The sequence below is a fragment of the Parasteatoda tepidariorum genome, chromosome 9 (genome assembly GCF_043381705.1).
Source record: "Parasteatoda tepidariorum isolate YZ-2023 chromosome 9, CAS_Ptep_4.0, whole genome shotgun sequence".
Lineage (NCBI taxonomy): Eukaryota > Metazoa > Arthropoda > Arachnida > Araneae > Theridiidae > Parasteatoda > Parasteatoda tepidariorum.
The window spans coordinates 82,843,696-82,867,200 of record NC_092212.1 but is presented as its reverse complement, the minus strand read 5'-3'; the positions used below and the strand labels follow the sequence as shown (position 1 = coordinate 82,867,200).

The 23,505-nt window shown below is 29.8% G+C and overlaps 2 protein-coding genes across 2 annotated transcripts in view; one reads left to right on the top strand and one right to left on the bottom strand.

Moving 5' to 3' along the window:
• LOC107441370 (nephrin) overlaps nucleotides 1-12,073 on the bottom strand; it is a 101,423-nt gene extending 89,350 nt beyond the window's left edge. The window contains exon 1 of the mRNA XM_043050478.2: nucleotides 11,789-12,073. Within this exon, the coding sequence (XP_042906412.2) occupies nucleotides 11,789-11,858 (70 nt within the window). The 5' untranslated portion in view covers nucleotides 11,859-12,073. The remainder of the gene's footprint in view (nucleotides 1-11,788) is intronic.
• LOC107440357 (protein tyrosine phosphatase non-receptor pez) overlaps nucleotides 1-23,505 on the top strand; it is a 190,635-nt gene that overhangs the window by 70,158 nt on the left and 96,972 nt on the right. The gene's annotated exons all lie outside the window — the stretch shown is intronic.

Genomic DNA, 23,505 nt, shown 5'->3' with positions numbered 1-23,505 from the left:
TATTAAAGCATATATAATCTTTGCAACCGTACATTTATCGACGAAATAAAATTGGGCGGTGATACCCGACATTCATGTGAGCGGGGGATACACGAAATCCAATTTTTTTGTAAATTTGTAAATACTCGAACAATTTTTCGCATATAAAATTCTTTCTTTGTGCAAATTAAACTTAAGACTGCATACTATAATGCTGTATGTATAGAAAAAATTATTTTCTAAGTATTAAAATGAAGTTTAATCGAAACATTCAACCAATTTTTCTTAATTTTATGACTACTGTATTCAACATATTTTCAAAATTATTGTTTACCATGTTACCAGCTGCATAAATACTTGAAAATTTGAAAATAATCTATTTTTAATATAACAATTAATGTCCGATGGCCCATTGACTTGAAAAAATATTCTATACATATGAAATTGACAGTGGGCGGGGGTACCCGACACTCCCCTACATGCTTAGCAACTTTTCTTTTATCATTTTTTTCCTCGATTCGATGATACGTCTTGATTGTTTTTTTCTTCTCATTGAAAAATATGTGGTCACTGATATGTAATATTTTTTTAATGTATTATTTTTTAATAATATTTAAATATTTATAAACCTCATTAAATATTTATAAACCTCAACCCTTGTTGAACAGCCGATCAAATTTTGGGTCTGATGCTCAACTGCATTGCCTTGTAATTTTGAACACAATCCACATAATTAATTAAATTATAATTTATATCATCGTGATTTTTTTAAAAAGGGGAAATCTTCGATAAAATTAATTTTTAAATTAAATTTTTCCCTTTTCTGTAATTGCTGCCGCCCTAGATCATTAATGTTTTAATTTTTAAGGATTTTAAATCAATAATTAATCAATGATTATTTTATTATCTTTAAAACAAGTAACAATTTTAATTTGCTCGTTAATTCGCAATTATACCTGTAACAAGGTATTCTTTATTTTAAACATGTAAATCATTTTTTACTGCAAACGTTCCTATTGTATTATTTTAATTTAATAAGCAGACAGTATTTTGCGCTTACAACTACTAATGCTCACCTCCCTAGCCTCGTAATTTTGAACCCAATCCAGAAGACAAGGGAACTCCTGGATCATGTATTGGGCGAAATTTGCTTTCGTGGAGGACTTTTTGATGGGACCAACCCGCATTTGCTTTACAAACAGAGGAAAAACACGAAAGTCTTCCACAGTTAGCCTGACGCCAACAGAATTCTAAACCATGATCCGTCTATCTCTGAGGATATTTTACGTCAGCACGTGTTCTATACAAGCCGGATGTGGAATTCGTATTGACCAGCCATTGCTAAGATTCAAACCCGGGTCTTCTCATCGGGGGGATTGNGGGGGGGGGGTCTTCTCACCGGGTCTTCTCATCGTCATGAGCCATCACGGCTCTTTTTTTAAGACAATAAAAATAAACAGGTTGAGTATAAATTGTTCTCATTGTATAAATAGAGGGATAGACGAACAAATTCGCAATACGAATTTGTTGGGTTGAACAGGGTTGAGTTTAAAGGTTACAAGCACGTCCCAACTTCTTTACCCGACATTCCTTCGTCAGATTTTAATCACGTGTGTTCTATCTTCCTTGTTTAAATAATAATTTGAGATCGTTAATGTGCATACTTCTCTTTTTTTTCTACTTTTGACAAAAATTCTTAAAATTAATATTAAGGGTGGTGATTACGGAACATTACAATATGAAAATGTTCTAAGCTTTTCAACAATTTAATAAAAAATGTTTTTCAAAGTTAGTTTTAAAATAATAATAGTTAGCTGGTACATTTAATCAGTTTCGTAGAAAAAGATACGGTACATACACTACCCTACAATAATACAAGAGGCACTTTCAGTTTTTGACATTCTTTTTAAAAATTTCTGAAGAAATACTTATAGGATTATTTTCTAACTTTAGAGATATTTCCCATGCAGCAGAGATAAGTATAAATTACGTGAAAATAACGTTAAAATGCCACAAGGTTTAGAGCAAAAAAACGTTTATTTAAAANTTCAGAGGTTTGGAAAACCAACAGTAAATTATGAAATTAAACAAGTATTTTTGAACACCCCATGCCAGAAAATCAAAGCTAGTAACTTGCATTGATTACTTTAGTTGTTATTTTTAATAACTGCATAAAATTTCGTAAACCTAAAGTAAATATTTATAGAGATATGGAACAAACTTTTTAAATTTTTAAGATATTCAAATGAAACTTTTTTTATTAGTCGCTAAATACGATTCACTACAAAATTAAGGAAAACAAATTTTAAATTTTTTCAAGTTGCACGCTTATTGCTTGATTTTCTGACAAAGGGTTCTACTTGTTTTCTTACGCAATTTATTGTCGATCTCCCAAACCTCTGAAAACTTTAAATCTTATTGCTAACTGTAAAAAATCGCATAAACTAAACTTCTCCAAAGTTGTAAAATAATCCTTTAAGTATTTCTTGAGAAATTTTTAAAAAAATGTCCGAAATTCGAAGTGTTTCTTTTACTATTATAGGGTTGTGTAATGAAATTTGCTGACGTCAATACACGTGAAGTAGATTAGTTAGTATACTTTTTCCTTTCCATGAAACTTTAGGAAATGCGAGGACTTTTAAGAAAGAATACACTTACAAAAATACCTTAAATTATTTTATGACAACAAAAAAATCTTTTCCTTTGCTTTAACAATTTTGTAATTTAACACCAACTCAATACATTTAATGGAATAATTTTCCTTCCGCGCGAATGCTATTTAAAGTATAAAAATGCTTACGTAGGCTGTTTACGTAGTTGCAAGCTAGCAAGTACAAAACATGCAATAATATAAAATATGAAGTAAAATAGTGACTATAAGTCGCACTTTAAAAAGTGTATTTTCTGTTACTTCATTTATATCAATTCTCAAAGAAATGAAACTAAAACAAAGTGAATTAAAAATTTTACAACCTAAATATCTTACTATTGCTGTAGAAAAAGATAAAAGATAGTTTAAAGCATTAATATTGCTAAACTTTTGAATAATTCCTACATTTTCTTAATTCATTGTATTATCACTATATCGATCATAATGCTAAGCAATCATGCGTATCTTTACACAATACATTCATGATATGCATTAATTCTCAATGTATTCATAATAATTATTTTAAAATCATAACAAGTACAACTTTCAACACAATTAGGTTTAATAACATTAAAAGTAAAAACATTATTAAAAATTAAAGCTACTCTATCGGCCTTAATTTTATTCTGTTAAAAATAAAATAAAGCTGGAATTTAATTCTTAGATGAAGAAAACTAGATTTAAAAAAATACTGATCTGTACTAGAAAAAAAAAGTTTAACTTAAAGAATACTGATTGTATCACTTGTTGTTGTTGTCGTCATCGGTCATTAAGGTAAAGGACGGAGGCGCGATTGTTCTTGTTTTCCAGTGGCGCCATCTATGGACAAGAATTCGACTACTGCCGCGAACCATGTGTCACACCTGCTTATAGGGCGGACCCATTCATTGATCCACAGATCGCAATTTTGACCTCAACCAGAGAACGATCCATCTCCAATTCCCCCAGAGGTATAATTTATTATGGGAACAAAAAGGATTTTGTGACACAACAAATTCAACGTGCACCAGTCACCATTTACTACACGGCGAGTCTTTGGCCGACTTTTGGCTGGAGAGTCTTTTAATCCTGTTCTCACGAACGTGTGTCCAGCTCCCTGCCAACCAGGCAATCCCGGCCCATTGTGTCACTTAATGAGCAGAAATAAATAAGAACTAATATTTACCTCATAGACAAAAATTATAACTATTCAATTAGGGAACGGTGGCTTTAATCGTTCCTTATTAAGTTTTTTTTTATTAAATTCATTATGAATATTAAGATTTTTATCTGGAAATATGTAATCTATCTTTTTCTTTTGTTCTTTTCGATACTTTCGTTTGACATTACTGGAGCAAGAGCTTAGAAAATAAAGAAATAACGATCTCTTGAGAGAAAAATAAATTTCCTACCTACAACAACGAATGAGGGGTCAATATATTAGGCAAAAATGAAGCTGAAAATAAAATTACGAAAGAGCATTTAAATTCGCAATAACTTTCGGACAAATACGAAACAAAATACGCGTAAAGTTTGCTAGTAAAATTGGCTCCTTTCAGCTCGTCAAATACGAATTTAGTTGTTGTATTTTAAAGGGCTACGCATCCATCAGACTTCGTGTTTTTTTCCCTACAAGTTTAACGGTTATCAATTCTTGAACTAATCGTCGAATTTTAATTTTTTATGCCATCATACTGCCCGTTCTCTTCCTGGATCAAGTATTGGGAGAAATTTACCTTCGTGGAAGACTTTTTGACGGAATCAACCCGCATTTACGTTACATGGAGAGGAAGACCACGAGAACCTCCCACGGTTAGCCTGGCGGCAAGGGGACTCTCATACCCATAATCCGTTTACCACAGAGGATATTTCACGTCAGCACTGTGGTCGGTGCGAGTAGGATGCGGAATTCGTATCGACCAGCCATCGCTGGGATTCGAACCCGGTTTACGTCATAGGAAGGTGAACGCTATATCCCCTGAGCAATCACGGCTCAGGTTCTAGGTCTTATAGTTTTCAAGTAGGAAAAAAAGAATAAAAAAATGAAAATGTAACGTTAAGTTGAACACTTTTAACAACGGCGCCAGTGGCCCTTACGATTTTTTAATACAGAGATGCAATAAAAAATCTAAAAAAATTGTTTTCTTCGTTTTTATTCATGAAAATATTTTGTTTAAATCATCTTTTCAATTTTAAAACTTATAAAAATGATTTGTAATCTTATGAATATTAGATTTCTTTTACACTTATACTAAAAATCTTTAATTCCATCATAAACTATGCCCTAAAATAAAATACTTGGAATTGTTTGTTATAGTTTAGTAATAAGTTTACTATTTTTTATTTATTAATTTGTTTGGAAGGAATGTGGTGAGTTAATTGCTAAATTTGGTATAAAATGCTGAATTTAAACGTTATTAAAATTAAACATAGTTACAAACAGTGGAGTTTTTTAAACAAAAAAAAAACTGTTTAATCTATTTCTAAGGAGCTATTTCATTAATTCCATCGGTTGATGAATTGAAATCCTACTAATATTTTGGAAAAGTAATATTTTGTTGTGAAAGGCAATCATTAATGAATGTTGTTGTTGTTGTAGTTCATTTACGTCGCACTAGAGCTGCACAATGGGCTAATTAATGAATGTGTTGATAATTTGTTTAACATTAAGTTTAAATCAGTGTTTAAAATTATATGAAAACACAATACTTCATTAAATTATATCGAAATGGTATTATGAATCAGAAATGTAAACATTAGTGATAATTTGTTTTAATTATAATTATTGAAGGCGAGAAATCTGTTAATATTTAGTTTGAAGCAATGTTTTAATTAAGAAAACACACTATTCTATTTATTGATAGTTAAAATTGTATCGTGAACTTTCGAATTTGACATTATTATTATTTAATTTACTTAATTTTGAAAAAAACAAAACTAGTGATAGCCAATTTTATTAATAAATAAAGTTGTTTGAACTTAAGTTATTGATTAATGTATACCAACCGATCGACAGTTAGTAGTTATCTTATGACTATTCTTTTGGTTTAAGAGAAAAATAATGCATTACATTTATTTATTGAACTTACATTTAAATTAGTTATTAATTTATTTTAGTTTAATTATTAGTTACATTTAATTTATTAATTAAAGTTGACTAGTTGTAACATTTAGTTTGCAACTATGTTTCTTAATTTTAAGGAAGAGTACAATAATTATTAACTGATAATTGAAATTGCATTATGAACAATATTAGCGGACTTGACAGGAGTAAATAACCATCATAATTTGTTGTTAAAATTGGTAATTAGAGTTAGCACTTTTTTATTACTGATTAAGATATGTTTCTTTCCATACAAAGTTACACTTTTTTTAAACTGGCATTTCAAATAGGATTTATNCTTTTGATTCAGTTTGTAATCATATCATTTACGGAGGTGGCCTTTTTGGTCAGGTACTCCGGTGTGCCAATTACTAGTTTCCGCAGTTTTCCGCAAGATAAAGTTCGAGCATTGTATCTCACAGAGTAGGATTCTTCTATAACCGTGCTATACCATCATCTCCTACATCAAAAAGCCTCCACACGGTGTTTTATAAGTAGTCCGCGCAGATTATTTAAAAAGTGAACCGCTTGTGCGCATGAACCCAAATTCTGTTTTAAAAGTTCTTGAGAGAAATTTACCATATATGTATATCTTAGAATTGAATCTGCAGTGGTTGACAAGTAAATAAAGCAAACCAATTATATTCATAAATTAAACAAATTTTCAGACATATATTTGCTACCACTTTCTAATTTTTAATAGATTTCATATTAAATGGTTCTTTCACTAATTGGTTTACTTTCATAGTGGTCTGATCGGACTACCTACAAAAAAACGTGTGGAGGCTTTCAGTTATAGGAGGCGTTGGCTCTACGCAGCCATGTCCACACACAGATTCGCCCGAGGAGGGAAGGTTATCCAACCCAACCGTGAGCAGCCCACTTACAGGGAACTTGCTTCTGAGTTTACTAGGATAGTGGATTTTCTTGAAAAAAACTCTCAGTAATCCACCCGCTGACTCAGCAAAGGAGGCTTTCTTTTCCTTCCAGACGCGCATACGTGAAAGACAGAAAAAACTGCAAAGACTCGATAGAACCAGCTGAGAATTCACCAGTTGATACTTCAATTGTTCTAGAGGAGCCAATCCCAGTTAAAGCTAGAATCAGCATAGAAAAGCCTATCTTGATCAGCAACTTGGAGATGGCTACTCAACATCCTTTACCGACAGAAACACAGAAAAAGAAGAAAAGTAGTGTCAACGCGACGGCTCTAAAAAAACTCTGAATCTGCACCAGATAACGAACTTCACCTCCCAGAGAAAAAGATTGCTCCCGCACCCTCGACGGAAGAAACCCCCAACGGAACCGACCACTCCTGCAGTCCCGGCATCAATCGAGACTACAGTTAAAAAAACGGAACCGATGAATATTCTACAAAACACCAGTAGAAAATTGAAAGCCCTCACCCCAAGATTTAATACAGAAGTCGAAATCCCGGATCTCGAAAAAAAACTAGCAGATTTAGAGCTACGGCTAATCAGAATTGAACAGATGAAGAAGAATTACAAGCCAGGATTACAAGCTCCTCCCCTTCTACCTAGTCGTCCTATCTGATAACGGCAAACTCCGTGAGATCTTCAACACTAAGAGACTGCTGAATACACCAGTGAAGATAGAAAGATTTCGTGGCGGATGTCACGAAACACAATGCAACAGATGTCAGATATTCGGTCTTACACAGAAGTCATGCACCGCTGACCCTGCTTGCATGAAATGTGCCGACGCACATTTTACGTACCTATCTACGAAACCGAAATGCGAGCCGGCCAAGTGTATTAACTGCCATGGTGAGCACCCAGGCTGCTGTGCAAGACCCAAAAGAAAATAGAGGACACACAGTCCAGCCCAAGAATACCTCGGATAAAGTCACCAGATTCCTGTTGATCTTTAAAAAGATGCAACCGTTACTTAAGGACCAGGAACTCCTGAATTTACTCAGATCCCAGCTTGCAAATATGCCATAGAAGAGGTGATCTCACCTCAAAGCCTACAACCACCCAAGACATAAAAATCCGCCTGTGGAATGTTTCATACCTTTTTCATAAAGACAGTACACCAGGTGCCCTCGGGCACTACTTCTTATGAAGGAGTGGAGAGTCCGCTTCGCGGACTGGGACTCTGAAATCCACTTCAGTCTAACGCCCGTATTCACCATTGACCCTAACCCTCGGTCAGAGTTCAAAACAAGTTTTATGAGAGCAACTCTAGGTTAGAGTCCAAAATTTCATTTCACCGTGTACGTAACTGCGAGTTACTCTAACCCAGAGTTAAGTAACTTTAACCTGAAGGTATTCCCGGTTAGAGTAACCGCGCATGCGCAGTAAACGAGTGTTTGCTCATTTACTTCGTTTTCTTCGTCGGTATTTTTTATATTTCTGCTCTTTTTCGTTTGATAATTTTAATTGTTTTGAATTTCGATTCTTTTTTTTTTTTTTTTTTCCTCAAGATTTCCCCAGTTTGAGCAAACACGGATACGAAGAAGGAGATTTAGTATTTATTTACGTTCTCAAAAATAACACTTTTGATGTTCGGTTGCTTGTGTTCAATGAAGTCAATTTTTTCACTTGATGCAACTATAATTTGCCTTGCCTTCAAAAAAATATAGCATAGCATAATATTAATAAAATGAAAATATATTAATGAAATGAAAATTAAATAACACTTTTTATGTTCGGTTGCTCTTTTTTATGTTCAATGAGGTCAATTTTTTGCTAGATGTAACTATAATTAATTTTTAAAAAATTAATGCTTATTAATAAAATGAAAATTAAATTTTCCTGAGTTAATATCTTCTACAGAAGATACTATATATATTTCTCAAATTATTATTAGCAGTCGTTACAGCACTTAAATAATTTTTCACTCGAAAAAAATTTTTGGATAATAAAGATTGCGGCTACAATAACTCAAATAAATAGTGTAAGTAAGAAGATTCTAAAAAATTTAACTAACTTTTATTTATTTTTTTACAAGAAAAAAAAACAATCGATACTTGAAAGAAATATAAAATTTGAGAAAGAATATAATTCATTAAATGTATTAAGATTTTGATAATATCTAACGAGATGATAGATCTTGCCCAAAAATAAGAATAGTTTAGAGATGAACTGGCAAAATAATGTGCAATATCTAGATACGAAGATAACGAAAAGAAATTAAAATTTTTTAAATCCATAAAATAAAGCTATTAATTAAATTAAAAACATATACATTATTTTAAATATATATTAGAAATTATGCTGAAATAAATATTATGTAGTCAATGCAAATTTCGATGCGAGGTAACATTTAAACTACACAATAATCTGCATCAAATAACTTTGCAAATCAGGAAATTTAGAATTTTATAAGCATAAAATAATCTGCTGAATATTTGGAAAAAATAGGATCATTTGGAAGAGAATTATTGCTTAAAACTATATGAAATTAAAATACCCGTCTTTAGTTATAATTTTTAATATATAGCCTGACTACTTTATGACATATGGGCATTTATCCAACTGATATATGTATATATATTTTTTTTTATTTCTAGTGAGCTGCATTATCGGTCTTGCCGATGAGCAGACCTAATGCGTTCTCCAGAGGTGGTATCCACTCTTTCAGGACCACCACAATGGGTGAGATACCGTTGGTTATGTTAATTTGGACGTCTAGTTTCTGCCACACTAGATGGCAGCACCGAGACTCTATTTGGATACTAAAGTGCAATAGGAATTTAATTTTGCCGGAAATGCCATGAGCCAATAAGGCACTCCAGGGATCTTTTACATGCCGCATAATCATACGACATGGCCGCTGAGGATTTCCCGAAAATCCGGTGTCTGGGCCGACGACAAACCAACTGCGCCACCCAGCCACCCAACTGATATATTTCCATGTACAATTATCAAAATAATCACATTTTTAAAGGCAGGATTTTTTTCAAATTTTAAAGTTTCGGAATATTTGTTTCGATTATGACATTTTCCTTTTAAAAAATTGTTATCTTATTCACCATATCACCAACGACGATTCTCTCTTATCATCGGCAGATGGCAGCACAATAATAGTCATTTATAACTTCTGAATAATATGAATGTGTTGATTTATGCTTATCTGAACTGAGAAGTTTATTTTATACAACTTCATTTAAAATTGAAAAATAAAAATTCTTCTCAATGGTTTAAGTCAGTGATTCTCAACCTTTTTTTTGTGGTGGTACACTTTTAACGATTTCGAAATTTGACGGCACACAATGAAAAAAATTAGATTAAAAGTTGGTTAATTACCTGTTTCACACTGTGTTGAATAGTTTGTTATAATAATTTTGAATGTGAAATAAAATAATCTGTACTACAAAAGCACATTTATTAAGGGATTAATTATTTCTTTTGATCAATTTTTTATTAGTTAGGTAACAGTTACTTATTTTTTGCTAGTTATTAATTGTTAGCTTGTTTTCTATAATTATTATTTTTTTGTGATTTCTTGTTAAGTGGTTTTTTTGCTAATCATTAATTGTTAGCTCAATTTTCGTCAGTTATCCTTTGTTAATTTGGTTTTATATATTTGTTTTTTTAGTTATCCTTTGTTAATTTGCTTATTAATTGCATAGCTTACTTTAATGATAAGTTCTTACAACATTTTTTAAAATTGTGCGTCATATACAATTTAAACACTTCCATCTTATTTTAACTTATTTTAAGATTGTCAGAGACAAGACAATCACCCACAAAGATATTCATGCAGTTAAAGCGTGGAGAAATTATAAAAAATATATATTATCTATACACTTTTCTTTAATTTAAACTTTACTAATTATTCCTAATGATTAGGCATTATCTTAATTAGTAAGAAGACATGAACTGATAATTTAAATTGTATTATGAATAATATTTTCGGTATTTTAAAAAAATAAATACAAGTAATACTTTACGATTAATTTTAATTAATGATTAAGTTTGAAATATGTTTTTGAATTAATCATAGACACGTTTTACTATGTTAGAAAACACGCTACTTCAGCATCAGAAAATTGAACCGCTGTTCTCGAGTTTTCAAAAAATAAATACTAGCGATATCTTTTTAATTTGATTTAATTATTGAAGATGCAATTTGTTAACATTAAGTTTAAAACAATTTTTTATTTAATTTTTCAGAAAGCACATTTACACAGAGAAAAAAAAGTATCACCAACACTACCAGAATATGGTAAAATTTACAGTGTATCCTTCTCAATGAAAGCACCAAAAAGCTCGGTGATGCTTTATCGAAACGCTTTAATAAAGATTTTGGTAAAATTAACAACAGAAATATAGTTTTATATTTTTATAATAAATTTGCTAACTGTTTTGATTCTATGCAGTTTTCTCAGAGCATGGCATTAAAACCATTTATTCAGTACAATTCGCTTTGTATTTTTTACTAAATGTGTGGTAATAACAAACAGAATTTCCGGTAAACCATTACCATATGAACGAAAAATTACCAAATGAATGGTTTAAAGGCCGTATATTTAGGTTTTTATGACCAGAATTATGTTTAATAGGAAATATTAATTACTATATAGTAGTACCGCAATATTAATGTTCCTTACCGTAGTAATAATAATCAAAAGTTTTTTTTTTTTTTTTTTTTTTTTTTTTGTTTTTTTTAAAGAAACAAGTATCAGAAGTTGTTGTTCCTTCATTAAGATGCACAATCTGACTGGGACGGGATATCCTGGTTGATAGGGCACTGGGCCCATGTCCGAGAAGTCGTGGGTTCGATCCCTGCTGGCCAAACACTCCCCGTGTAATAAGTGGTGCCTGATGCGCGTTAAATCTGTCGAGTCACAAAGTCCTCCATGTTCCCATAACAAATCATGCNTTCCTTGCCATCTGGATCGGTTCAAAATTACAAGGCTGCGGATTTGAACATTAGTAGTCGTAAACCCAAAATTGGGTCAGCTGTTCAACGACGATTATAAAATAAAATAAAATCTTAATTGACTGACACTTAAATATAACTAATCGGGCTTTCAAAATTACTAAAACAACAATATTTACGAATGGCAGCAAATTACTAAAACAACACTATTTATTAAAGTTACTCACCGTTATTATTTTCAGCATATCCTATCGCAGAAACTAAACATAATATTAGTAATCCTCTTGAAAGAGTCATTTTTATTATTAAATTTTTGGATACAGTTATTAATGTCGCAATTACATTAGAACTAAAAGAAAATTTCTAGGGAAAAATAATCAACTTATTATTATTTCTCCCTCTCTATCTCTTCTTCACTTTCACAAAAGTTAACAATCAGTTCGTTCGAATCGAAGAATAGTGTAGCGCAGGGAAAAAAGCAACACATCGGTCGCAGTTACGGGATGAGAAATGAAGGCGGGAAAAAGGAGTCCAACGATTAGGGCGGTGTGAGCAGGGGGCGTTGTTGTGAGAACACACGCGAGGGGGGGGGCAAGAAAAGTACATTTCGAACATCGGAATGTGGCGAAATAAAAATTTAACGAAAGGAATTGAATCGAAGTAAATCACAATGATAAATTATAGGTGAATAAAGAATCCTTTATCGTTTGCATTTTTCTTTTCTTTTTTTTTTTAGTTCGACGAATATTTTGTCTTCCCGTGTATAACGCAATTCATTTCTCATTTCAAGCCTCTTAAATCGAATGAAAAGTTTGTTCTTAAATTATTACCCTCGTAAGAGTCGAGAAATAATTACTGCAAGTAAAATGAATTTTCGTTTCTCTACGTTTTAAAATATTTGTTTTGGACATTTTCAAAATACAAAGCAGTTTTGGAATCTCTTCGTTACATTTTTATCGATACTTTAAATTCTTGTTATGAAGTTAAATTTCTTGTAAATTTTTTCTAGCGGAACATTTTTTTCTTCTTTTCTTTTCTTTTTGTAAAAACAAGTAATATTTAAAAAAAAATTGAAGTCAATTCGTACTTGGATCAACAAATAGTAATTTTATATTAGTTACTTTTTGTAAAATAATTTAAAAAACTTCTTCCATATAAATCTAAAATTAATTAAATTTAATTAATGGATTAATATTTGAAAAAAAACTGTATTAACATAAAGTGTCCTCCACTAAAAAATGTATTTGAACTTGTAGGGATGGATGATTAAAAAGTATTTTATTAAGGATTGAAAATATGAACAAGATATACGGAGAGTGTCAATTAACAGTAGAGGAAATTCTAGAGAATATTTGCAAAAAGCACTTGTATGCAAACAATACCAATAATCAGTTTGATGTAAGCATGTCAATATTAGAAGGAAAAAAAATAGAGCTCAGATTTACAATCCTTTTGCTATGCATTTGACAATTCATAAAATTTGACATTTCCTAGAATCTGACATTTCAAGAAATTAATTCTAAAATACAGATGAGCCTATTTTAGAATGATACAGATGCGCATTGCTACAAACTTTAATTTGAACTTTAACAATATGATTCTTTTTATCTTATCAACCGAAAAAAAATTCAGAATTGCTGAAATTTGCGATAAATTTGAGTTCAAATCAAATTTTTACCCTAAAAAAATATGGAGCTAAGAGCTGGAAATCCCAAAAGCTGGAGTTATTATCAAATTCCTGTTAGTATGGTCTTGCGTACATCGGACAAACTAAATACATACTTAAATTTGGTTTTAAGAACGCGAGAGATGTATTCAAAATTAGAATATTAAACGACTTTCCATTCTGAATCATAGGTTTGAGTTTTCTTCCGTTGAAATCATTAATCCAAAATCGAGGTCGTCTACCTACCTCGATTTCTGGGAATCACTTTTCTACTGCCACTTTGTGTTAAGCCGCGTGGCAGAATCGTGGTGACACGGTGACATTGTAACAGAATATTACACAGGGTGCGTAGCGTTTTTAAAAAGTGCTTAAAGGTGCTTAGTTTTGATTTTCGTTTTTTAAAGGTCATTAAAGGTGCTTTTTTCATTGGGTGTTTTTAAAAAGTGATTAATTTTCCCTTTTCTAAAATGAGATTTTTCCCTTACTATGTTGATGTTCGCCACGAATTATGCAGAAAGACATTGTTCACATTGTTCAATTCAACGTTTTCGCAATTAATTCAACCCCAATCTATTTCGGTGCATCGTCAGTCCGTAGCGCATGAAAACGCCATTCGATTTACATTATTCAAAAATTTTGACAACTGTCAAAAACAATGATAAAAGGTTTTTTTTTTTCTTTTTTGACATGACGGTTAAAACCAGCTAAAACCGTCAGTTGTCAAAAACTTTCCAACCCTACCTAATTATTATATTTTTTAAAGTGCTTAAAAATATTATTTGAGTGCTTGAAAAGTGCTTAAAAAGTGCTTATTTTTGGTTGAATAATTTGGCTACGCACCCTGTTAGAGAATTCTTGCAGGAGGATTTTTTCTTTGGGAAATAAAACATTTCGCTTTTCTTTACTGCAGATATTTTCGAAAGATTTTATCTTTCTTCAGAATTATATTCAAAAGATGCCTTTCTCGCGCATCGGAGTGGGGGGAAAAATTTGTGTGATTTTTCTATTCTCATTTGAGAATAATGAGGAAAAAAATTTGGTTTTCTTTTCTGTATAAATTTCCGTTCTATTTTTCCATGCAGTTATTACTACTGATTTCCACATTGCTTTTAACATCCGATATTATTTACTACAAAAACTGTAATCTAGAAATGGAAACACGCATTTAGTAACTCTTTTTGAAGAGTTCGATTCGCGTGATTTCGAAGTCGATCTTTTTTTTTCGGTAGTTACAGCTACAGATTTCACAAATTTTTTTAAAAATGTAATAATGAATTACAAAATGCGCAGAAAGGAACAGAGTGGCCACCCACCTGGAAAACCTGGAATTATCAGGGAATTTTTTATACTGGAAAAAACCTGGAAAAGTCAGGGAAATTTGGATAAAAATCAAGGAATTTCAAAGAAAAACTGGAATTTTTCTCTTAATTTAAATTATTTTACCATCCGTTATATCCACTTTTTTTAGACGTAAATTTATCTTAAAAAAGTTTAAATACCATCAACTCAGCAATATTTTTCTTGCATTAAAATTCTCTTCATTATTACCCTGCTAAACTAGAATGCCATTTCAAACTTTTACACGTTGGGAAATGACTGGAGAAACTGTTTAGGAATGTGGCGGATGTGGATATGTTGTGGATGTGGATTGGCGGATGTGGATTTCTATTTATAAAAGTAAAGTTTTTTTTTTTAAAAAAAAATCTTCTTTTAGTCCTTGGGCTGAATTCATTAATTGATCTAGTTTGTTCCTCTGCTTTGGGGGTATTTTATTATTTTAACAAAATTATCGTGAATGTTTTAGTATTTTTAACTTCATAAAATTCTCCAAAATATAATTGGTTATAATTTAATTTGAGATTTTATCTTACACCCTTTTTCTAAAAGCTTTTGTACTCTCATCTAATGAATTATTTTTTCTCAGCAAAGTCAATCAATCGCTAATTACGAAATTGTTACAATTGTTGCATTGATGCTGATTTTCTGGATTTCATGATAACTTTTATTTTGATATTTCTGAAACTGTTTCTCCTTTTACCCTAAAAAGCTGGCAAAAACCAAGGAATGTATGGAAAACATGTTAAATGATATATGTGGGAATACAACCTTTACTGCAGCAGCGCCACCCCACTTTTGTAACACTTCAGCCATAACGCTCAGACAGAGCGGTTGTTTTATATCTTTGGTTATTTTTTTCATTAAATTTAATTATTACAAAAGCGTAGTTATTTCAGCTATACCTGACGTCAACCTCCACATATATAAACACAGAAGAGAAAATTTTTTTTTTATTAATTTGCCTATTCGAAAGAAGGAAAACGAAACTTTTTTTTGTTGTTCAGCACTGTACAGGTTTCAAGTGGAGGAACCAGATGGCCAAATTTTTAAACTTAATATTAAGTGAACAAGGTCTCATTTCCAAAGTAAAAAATTGAACATTTAGAAATAATTATTTTTAACTTATGAATATCAGTTTTCAATAAGTTATTGGCTATTAAATGAGGCTACATCATTTGAAATTTTCAACCGTGGTAAGGGAATCTGTAACAAGGTCCTGTTTTTTTTAAAAAAACAATTCACACTAATAATAGAAAATGGAAAGAATAATAATTGAAGTAAACTATAGCAGAACAGGTTATCTTGCACAAATATGTAGAAACATTTCTCATTTTAATTTACAAAAACAATTCTCAAGATAAACTTTTGATGTTTTACGTGCGACACCAAAATACATAATTAATTGTACTGTAGCACTAGGATTTAATATAATCAAATTATTTTTTCTATTTAAAGCAAGATTTGATAATAATAAATATTTTTATTGTAAATTAATAGTTAATTATTTTCACACACCTCTCAGACACCACTGCTTTTCTTTTCATTACATTTGTTTATTTACTTTCATCTCTTATTTCACCTTTTCTTTATAAAATGAAGTAAAATATGAAGAGAGACAATATAAATATTCTTTAAGGTTAATTTAAAATTATGTATTTCACCTCAGTAATCTACTAAAATTTGTGCAACTTTAAGTTATTTATATTTTAACTTAAAATTGATCCATGAAGTCTTATATATTTTTTTAATTTTATTTTATTTTATTTATTTATTTGAGGTATGTCTCTCAGTTTTAATTTTTTTAGTAACAATTTAACTTCATTTAGAACATTTTAAGTCAATCATTTTGCTTAGAGCTTAAAAAATGTATGTATTTAGAGAAAAAAATTTTTGAACATTCTGTAGTTATTGATTTATTTATTATTATTTTTTTTTTTGAGTTAAGAAAAAATAGTTTTGTGAAAAAAAAACATTAAACCTGCTTGCATAGCAAACTACAACAATAACTCTCATCCTATTTAATGTTTAGATAAATAGGATAAAAATTATTAGTTATTTATTGGGCCTGTAACTGGTCAANATATTTGTTATTTTTAAAAGTATCTTGCAGAAAGCCCGAAAAAATTCTGCCTTGTTTAGAGACTATAATTTGTCCATCTATGTTCTTAATTTGTGTTTCTTTCACATTGTCTTGCTTTATTCAATGACCTTTAAACTCACAGAAACATAAAATAAATAATTTATTTATATAATATACATTAAGAGATAAATGTTCATAAATGTTATACATAAAGTCGAAAAAGACGATACGTGGAATGTTGCATCACTTATATGATGTTCTTCCAGGGTATTGTCAACGTCAGTAATATTTTTGTGGCCATCGTCCAGCGGGATGATCTCCTCCTCCTCCTCCTTGTGGGTGGGAGGCAGAGGGGGTCTGTCACATACATCAGGTGATTTACCGCACACCTGTTCCGATATGTGCGATAGGAGATTGTGAAGAATGATTGACACAACAAAAGTTGCATTGTCGTTGCAAAAGTCCCGAGTTATGTTCGTAAAGCAATCGTGGTACCAGGTGAAAAAGCTGAAAAATAATAACTCAAATAAATCATTGCGTTTAAAAAATAATAATTTTATAAAATAATATTATTATTTTTATTAGGCTTTAAACAAAAAACTGCACGGGACGGGGGACTTAGGGAGGTGATAGTTGTTTTATACCCTACGATAGTTTACACCCTACGTTTTTCGTGTTAGGTCTGGTAAAATTAAAATTTATTTCTCCTTTTTAGTCTGGTTAAAATTAAAATAGAATAATCCCCCTGACTGTAAATGCAAATTACGTAGTGTGCCAAAAATAATCAGTACATTGAAATGAAACACGGAAACAATATAGAAATGTATGTTTTGTTGTCTAGGAAACTAAATGATTTATTTTTACCCAGTTGCAAAATTATTTACAAAATTCATCCACAGAGGGCACTGCTGACCGGAATATTGTTTTCTGCTGCATATCAGACTATTTCAATTGAAAGTACTTGCAGGAATTTGTGTTTTGTCTTGCGCCACGTTGTAGCTGCAGTTAGTACTAATTTAGATTTTATTATTTTAATCGTTTTAATTTTGGGTCTCATAGTTAACTTATGTCAGAAAATAGTCGACATTTCGATTGATAATAAATTTCGATTAGGACTATTTAGAAAATAGTAAACCTTAGTTATCAAACACTTCAGCTCTGTTCTTTTACGAAAGGTTATGAATATAAAAATGTGTATGATACATTGAAATAAGATACGGAAGATTGTTGGTTCTGCTTGTATTTATTTTCTTTCCCCAAATGCACCGATGTATAATAATAATGTCCTTTATGGCATGAATGTTATACATAACAGCCACTTCACTCACTACTCTGAATCCCTTTCTGAACGAAATGTTAACACGGGTACTTAATGGAAATTTAAAAAAAATCTATCTACTACTCTAAACGTTATACGTTTTTACAGTTTAGTTTGGTGTTACGTGGTAATTGTGCAAACGGTGTGCTTTGTCTGCAAACTCTTTGTGGTTGCTTTTATTTATTTATTTTTAACTTTTAAAAGAACTTCGAGTTTCAAAGTGTTAAAATAAAAGTAATGTACTGCAAATTTCATAGTCAGTAAATATATCATCATCAGCAAATTATTAGTTTTTAAAGAATTAGTATTAGGCATACAAATAAGTTTTCGCCGTTTTCTATCAAAAACTAGCAGTTTATTGTGAAAAAACGGTACATTATCTTTTATTCAAAGTATTCTTCATAACTAGACACTAACTACTCTTTCCCAGCTTTCTGAGAGCATTCGAATACCACGACGGAAGAACTCTTCATTTTTCGAGGATATCCCACGAATGTCGATTCGTAGGATATCCTTGGTTTTGTGGCGTAACTACCACTACAAATATTAAATACACACTAAGTAACCCATTAATGAAATTTTGCTTATTAGAATTTGTTAAAATAGCAATATATTTGAAATATATTTTAAAACTATAAAAATCAATAAAAGAGTTTAAACAATCTTATATGAAAATGCTTTGTAAATTTTTAAATAGATGATTTTTTAGAGAAAAAAAAAGTTTGATTTAAGTCAAACTAACTTAAATAAACCAAATCTGGTTTGTAATTAAATACTTATAATTTAGTCAGCAAGTGAACTAACTTGGATAAGTCGCAAATATGTAAAAAAAAAATAATTCCGCAAAATATATCTTAAGATTTGGGTTAATAGTTATATTATCCATTATACGAAGTTAAGCTTAATAGAATTTTTTTAGAACCTTTCTCAGTTAGTCTCCCCCCACACCCACCCAACGAGATCAAATAAACTTGCAAGTATATTGTAGTATGTCTACCTCTACAAAATTCCAATTCCAATTCAATTGTATCTAAGACACGGTCTATATACGATCGATTCTATGGTGGGGTACAAGAGCGACCACGACCGTGAACTTAATACAGCTCTCACGATCAGCACCAAAAAAGTACGGTGATCTTAATACAGTTCTCCCGACTTCTCACAGAAACAGCGTTGAATCGACTAGTGGTATTCGTTCATCGAATTCTGTCACAGATATAATTCTTGGTGGGGGAGTACTGTAGTGTGTCTACCACTACAAAATTACAATTCTGATTCACTAGTATATAAGACTTGTTAACTTGATTCCATCTTAAGGTACTTTTTGGCAGATGAAGGTTGACATAGTCGATAAATTGAATCTCCTCAGTTTCGTCAAATGATGTTAATTTCTACTCAGACAGACCATTTGCCATCGACCGGAATAGGTGATAATCTGAACAGGCAAGGTCTGGCGAATATGGCGGGTGGGCTGGGACTTCCCATTGAAGTGTTTTCAAGTAGAAAAATCAATTTTCATGCAAAATTGATGTTCAATGTCTCTTGGCTTCAATTTGTATGGAACCAGACTTCCTTGTTTTTGAAACATTCCCAACGAGTTTAAACGATGTAAAATTGCTTGCTGAGTCACTTGTAATATAAGAGTAAGTTCTTTTTGTGTTTGGAACAAATCTTCCAATTCTTTGTCTTCCATGTCAAACTCATCTTTTTTAAACTTCTGAAACCACTCACGACAACTTCTCTCCCTTAAAGCAGCCTCACCATTCGCTTCTCCGAGCAATCGATGCGCCTCAGTTGCAGATTTTTTTCAAATGAAAGAAAGAAATCCAAATTTCCGGGAAATGACGCTTATTTGGTACAAAACTTGAAATTTTTGCACGAAAACAGTTACGTAATGGTAATACGGAATCGCTAATACCTTAAGGTAATGTTGTTAATAGATGAACAAACTTACAATAAAACGTTTAGCACCAGTCAATTTCTACATAATCTTTTTGAAGTGCCATTTTGGGACGAACGGTGAGAACTTATTTCTAAACCCAATAGTATTAAATTAGTAGTGTTAGAAATTAGCATTATTTTTTACCTAAATTAGTATTTTTCCCAGGGCTTTTATCAGATTATTATTTTTATGATTCGTCATATAATTTTATCTCAAACTGTGCGTAAAACTTTTCGGAACAAGTTCATTGTTCGAAAAGAGAAACCAATGAATAAGATTGATTAAAAAAGGAAGGAAGTAAATTATATATTATTTTATGCAATGTATGTTATTTAATAAAATCCTTTCAAATGCAATTTTATTTTCGAATTATTGATTTCATCTTATTTATTTGTTTATTCATTTATTTTATTTATTTATTTCAATACCGTAAATTAAATTCTATTAAAATAGCAATAGTTAATTAAAATAGTTGAATTCTTCAATTCAATGTATATTATTTAATAAAATCCTTTCAAATGTTATTTTATTTTTTAATTATTGATTTCATCTTATTTATTTGTTTATTCATCTATTTTATTTATTTATTTCGATACCTTAAATTAAATTCTATTAAAATAACAATAGTTAACAAAAATAGTTGAATTCTTCAATTCAATGTATGTTATTTAATGAAATCCTTACAAATGTTATTTTATTTTTTAATTGTTGATTTCATCTTATTTATTTGTTTATTCATTTATTTTATTTATTTATTTCGATACCGTAAATAAAATTCTATTAAAATAACAATAGTTGAATTCTTCAATTCAATGTATATTATTTAATAAAATCACTTCAAATGTTATTTTATTTTTTTAATTATTTATTTCATCATATTTATTTATTTGTTCATTTATTTTATTTACTTATTTCGATACTGTAAATGAAATAGTTAATAAAAATAGTTGAATTCTTCAATTCAGAGTATATTATTTAATAAAATCACTTCAAATGTTATTTTTTATTTTTTTAATTATTTATTTCATCATATATATTTATTTGTTCATTTATTTTATTTATTTATTTCGATACCGTAAATAAAATTCTATTAAAATAAAAATACTTGAATTCTTCAATTCAATGCATATTATTTAATAAAATCCTTTCGAATGTTATTTTACTTTTTCAATTATTGATTTCATCTTATTTATTTGTTTGATCATTTATTTCATTTATTTATTTCGATACCGTAGATAAAATTCTATAAAAATGAAAATAGTTCATAAAAATAGTTGAATTCTACAATTCAGTGTATATTGTTTAATAAAATTCCTTCAAATGTTATTTTTATTTTTTTAATTATTAGTTTCGTCATATTTATTTATTTGTTCATTTATTTGTTCTTTTATTTTATTTATTTATTTCGATACTGTAAATAAAATTCTATTAAAATGAAAATAATTAATAAAAGTACTTGAATTCTTGAATTCAATGTTTAATAAAATCCTTTCAAATGTTATTTTACTTTTTTCATTATTGATTTTTCATCATATTTATTTGTTTATACATTTATTTCATTTATTTATTTCAATACCGTACATAAAATTCTATTGAAATAAAAATAGTTGAGTTCTTCAATTCAATGTATATTATTTAATAAAATTCTTTCAACTATTAATTTTATTTTTTTAATTATTTATTTCATCACATTTATTTGTTCATTTATTTTATTTATTTATTTCGATACCACAAATAAAATTCTATTAAAATAAAAATAGTTACTACTTTTTAAAAGAAATTTGTAAATATAACTTAGCTTTATCATATTTTTTTACTAGTATTCTAAAATAAGCGATTTCTTCATGAAAAAAAAATGTATTCCAATTCTAATTCTCACATAATGATCGCTTGGTGACTTCTTAATGTTCGAATAAGCGATTTTCAATTTCAGAAATCTAAATAATGTTACAAATCGAAACTTTAAACGAGAAATAAGTGAAATACTTTTGTATCGTCGTTTGTTTTTTTTATCCTTTTATAGTTGAGACAAGAAATTGCATTTTAATGCAAAAATGATGATGATGATTAAGATTGTAAAAACTAACTCTCTCATAGACGCATGAAGTTCTACAGATTATTTATTTTTTATGGAAAGAATATCCATATAAACAAGTAATATGAAAAAGAATTCAATTCAATTCCTACTAAGGTCAACAAAGAAAAATTTTATTTCAGTTTCTTTTTATTAAGCAATTAAAATTTTTTCTCCTGTATAAAACTGAAATTTATTAATTAAATTTAATTAAGGAATTAATGTTTGAAAAAAACTGTATTAGCATCAAGTGCCATCTACTACAAGTTTGAAAGAATGCATTTGAACTTAAAAGGATAAATAAAAAGCATTTTATTAACGATTGAAAATTTGAACCAGATATAGGGAGAGTATGAACTAATAGTAGATATCGAATAAAAACATATTTATTGCAATTTATTATTTTTAATATTGTTATTTTAAATTTGATTTTATATAGCGTTAAATTTAACGAAAACGCCAAAACCTAAATAAGAGTGCTATTATTTTATTTTAAAGCTATTCTAATAGCAAAATGTAAAGGGATCTTAAAGGTTTTTCTTATTACAATTTTTAATATTTTTGGTGCTCTGCTTTATTTTGAGAAATTTGAGATCATTTATAATATTATACTAAAATAAAAAAACTAGACCCAAAAATACTGAAAACAGGAAAAAGCATCTATTGTTTAAATTGGAAATATCAGCAAGCTTTGCTGAAAGTACACAATTTTTCTTATCCTTTGTTTTTCAATTCACATTTTTTTTACCTGTCTTGCAAAATTACTCGATTTCTTATAAATCTATTCAGTTGAAACTTGATAAATAGTTTGCGCAAGGCATGTTGCTTAAATTTATCCTAGTACTTGAATATTGGTAAATATTTTGCATATTCAGGGGTAAGGAGGAGTCAGAATAGTTTTTTTTAATAAAAATCTAAAAAAGTTAAGGAAAACGTTTTTTTTTTTTCTTAAATTAAAAAATTGTTTTTTATGCTCCGATTTCTGCGAGATACGATGGCTTTAAAAAGGGCATATTTTACGACTTTTTTAAAATTGTTTTAAGTCATTAATACGATTTTTATGATTTTAATCGTGAACGTAAGACGTTTTAATATCTTTTTTCCTTCAAATTTTAACTCTAAAAAATTTAATTTAAAAATATCTTGGTATTATTTCTCAAAAAAAAAAGTATTCCAAAGTTTAACTCCAGTAAATAAAATCAGAATCCTAAGTTGTAAAAAAATCGCTTAAGATATTATAATTGATAGAAATTTTATACCACACTACTGGAAAAAAATTGCTGAGCCCTAACTTAGTTCACTGTTATTAATATTTGCACCATTCTTTTGCAAAATGATCTTTGAATCCCCTCTCTTACACATTACCCACAGTTTTCTGCGTTAACCGATTCCCACGAACATGAGTCCAGCGCCCTACCAACCAGGCTATCCCAGCCCAGCAGACATTTAGCTGAAGAATATGAATTTTCTAAAATTCCAAAATTATTTTATTAACCGCCAGGAATAAATGACAAATATATATATAT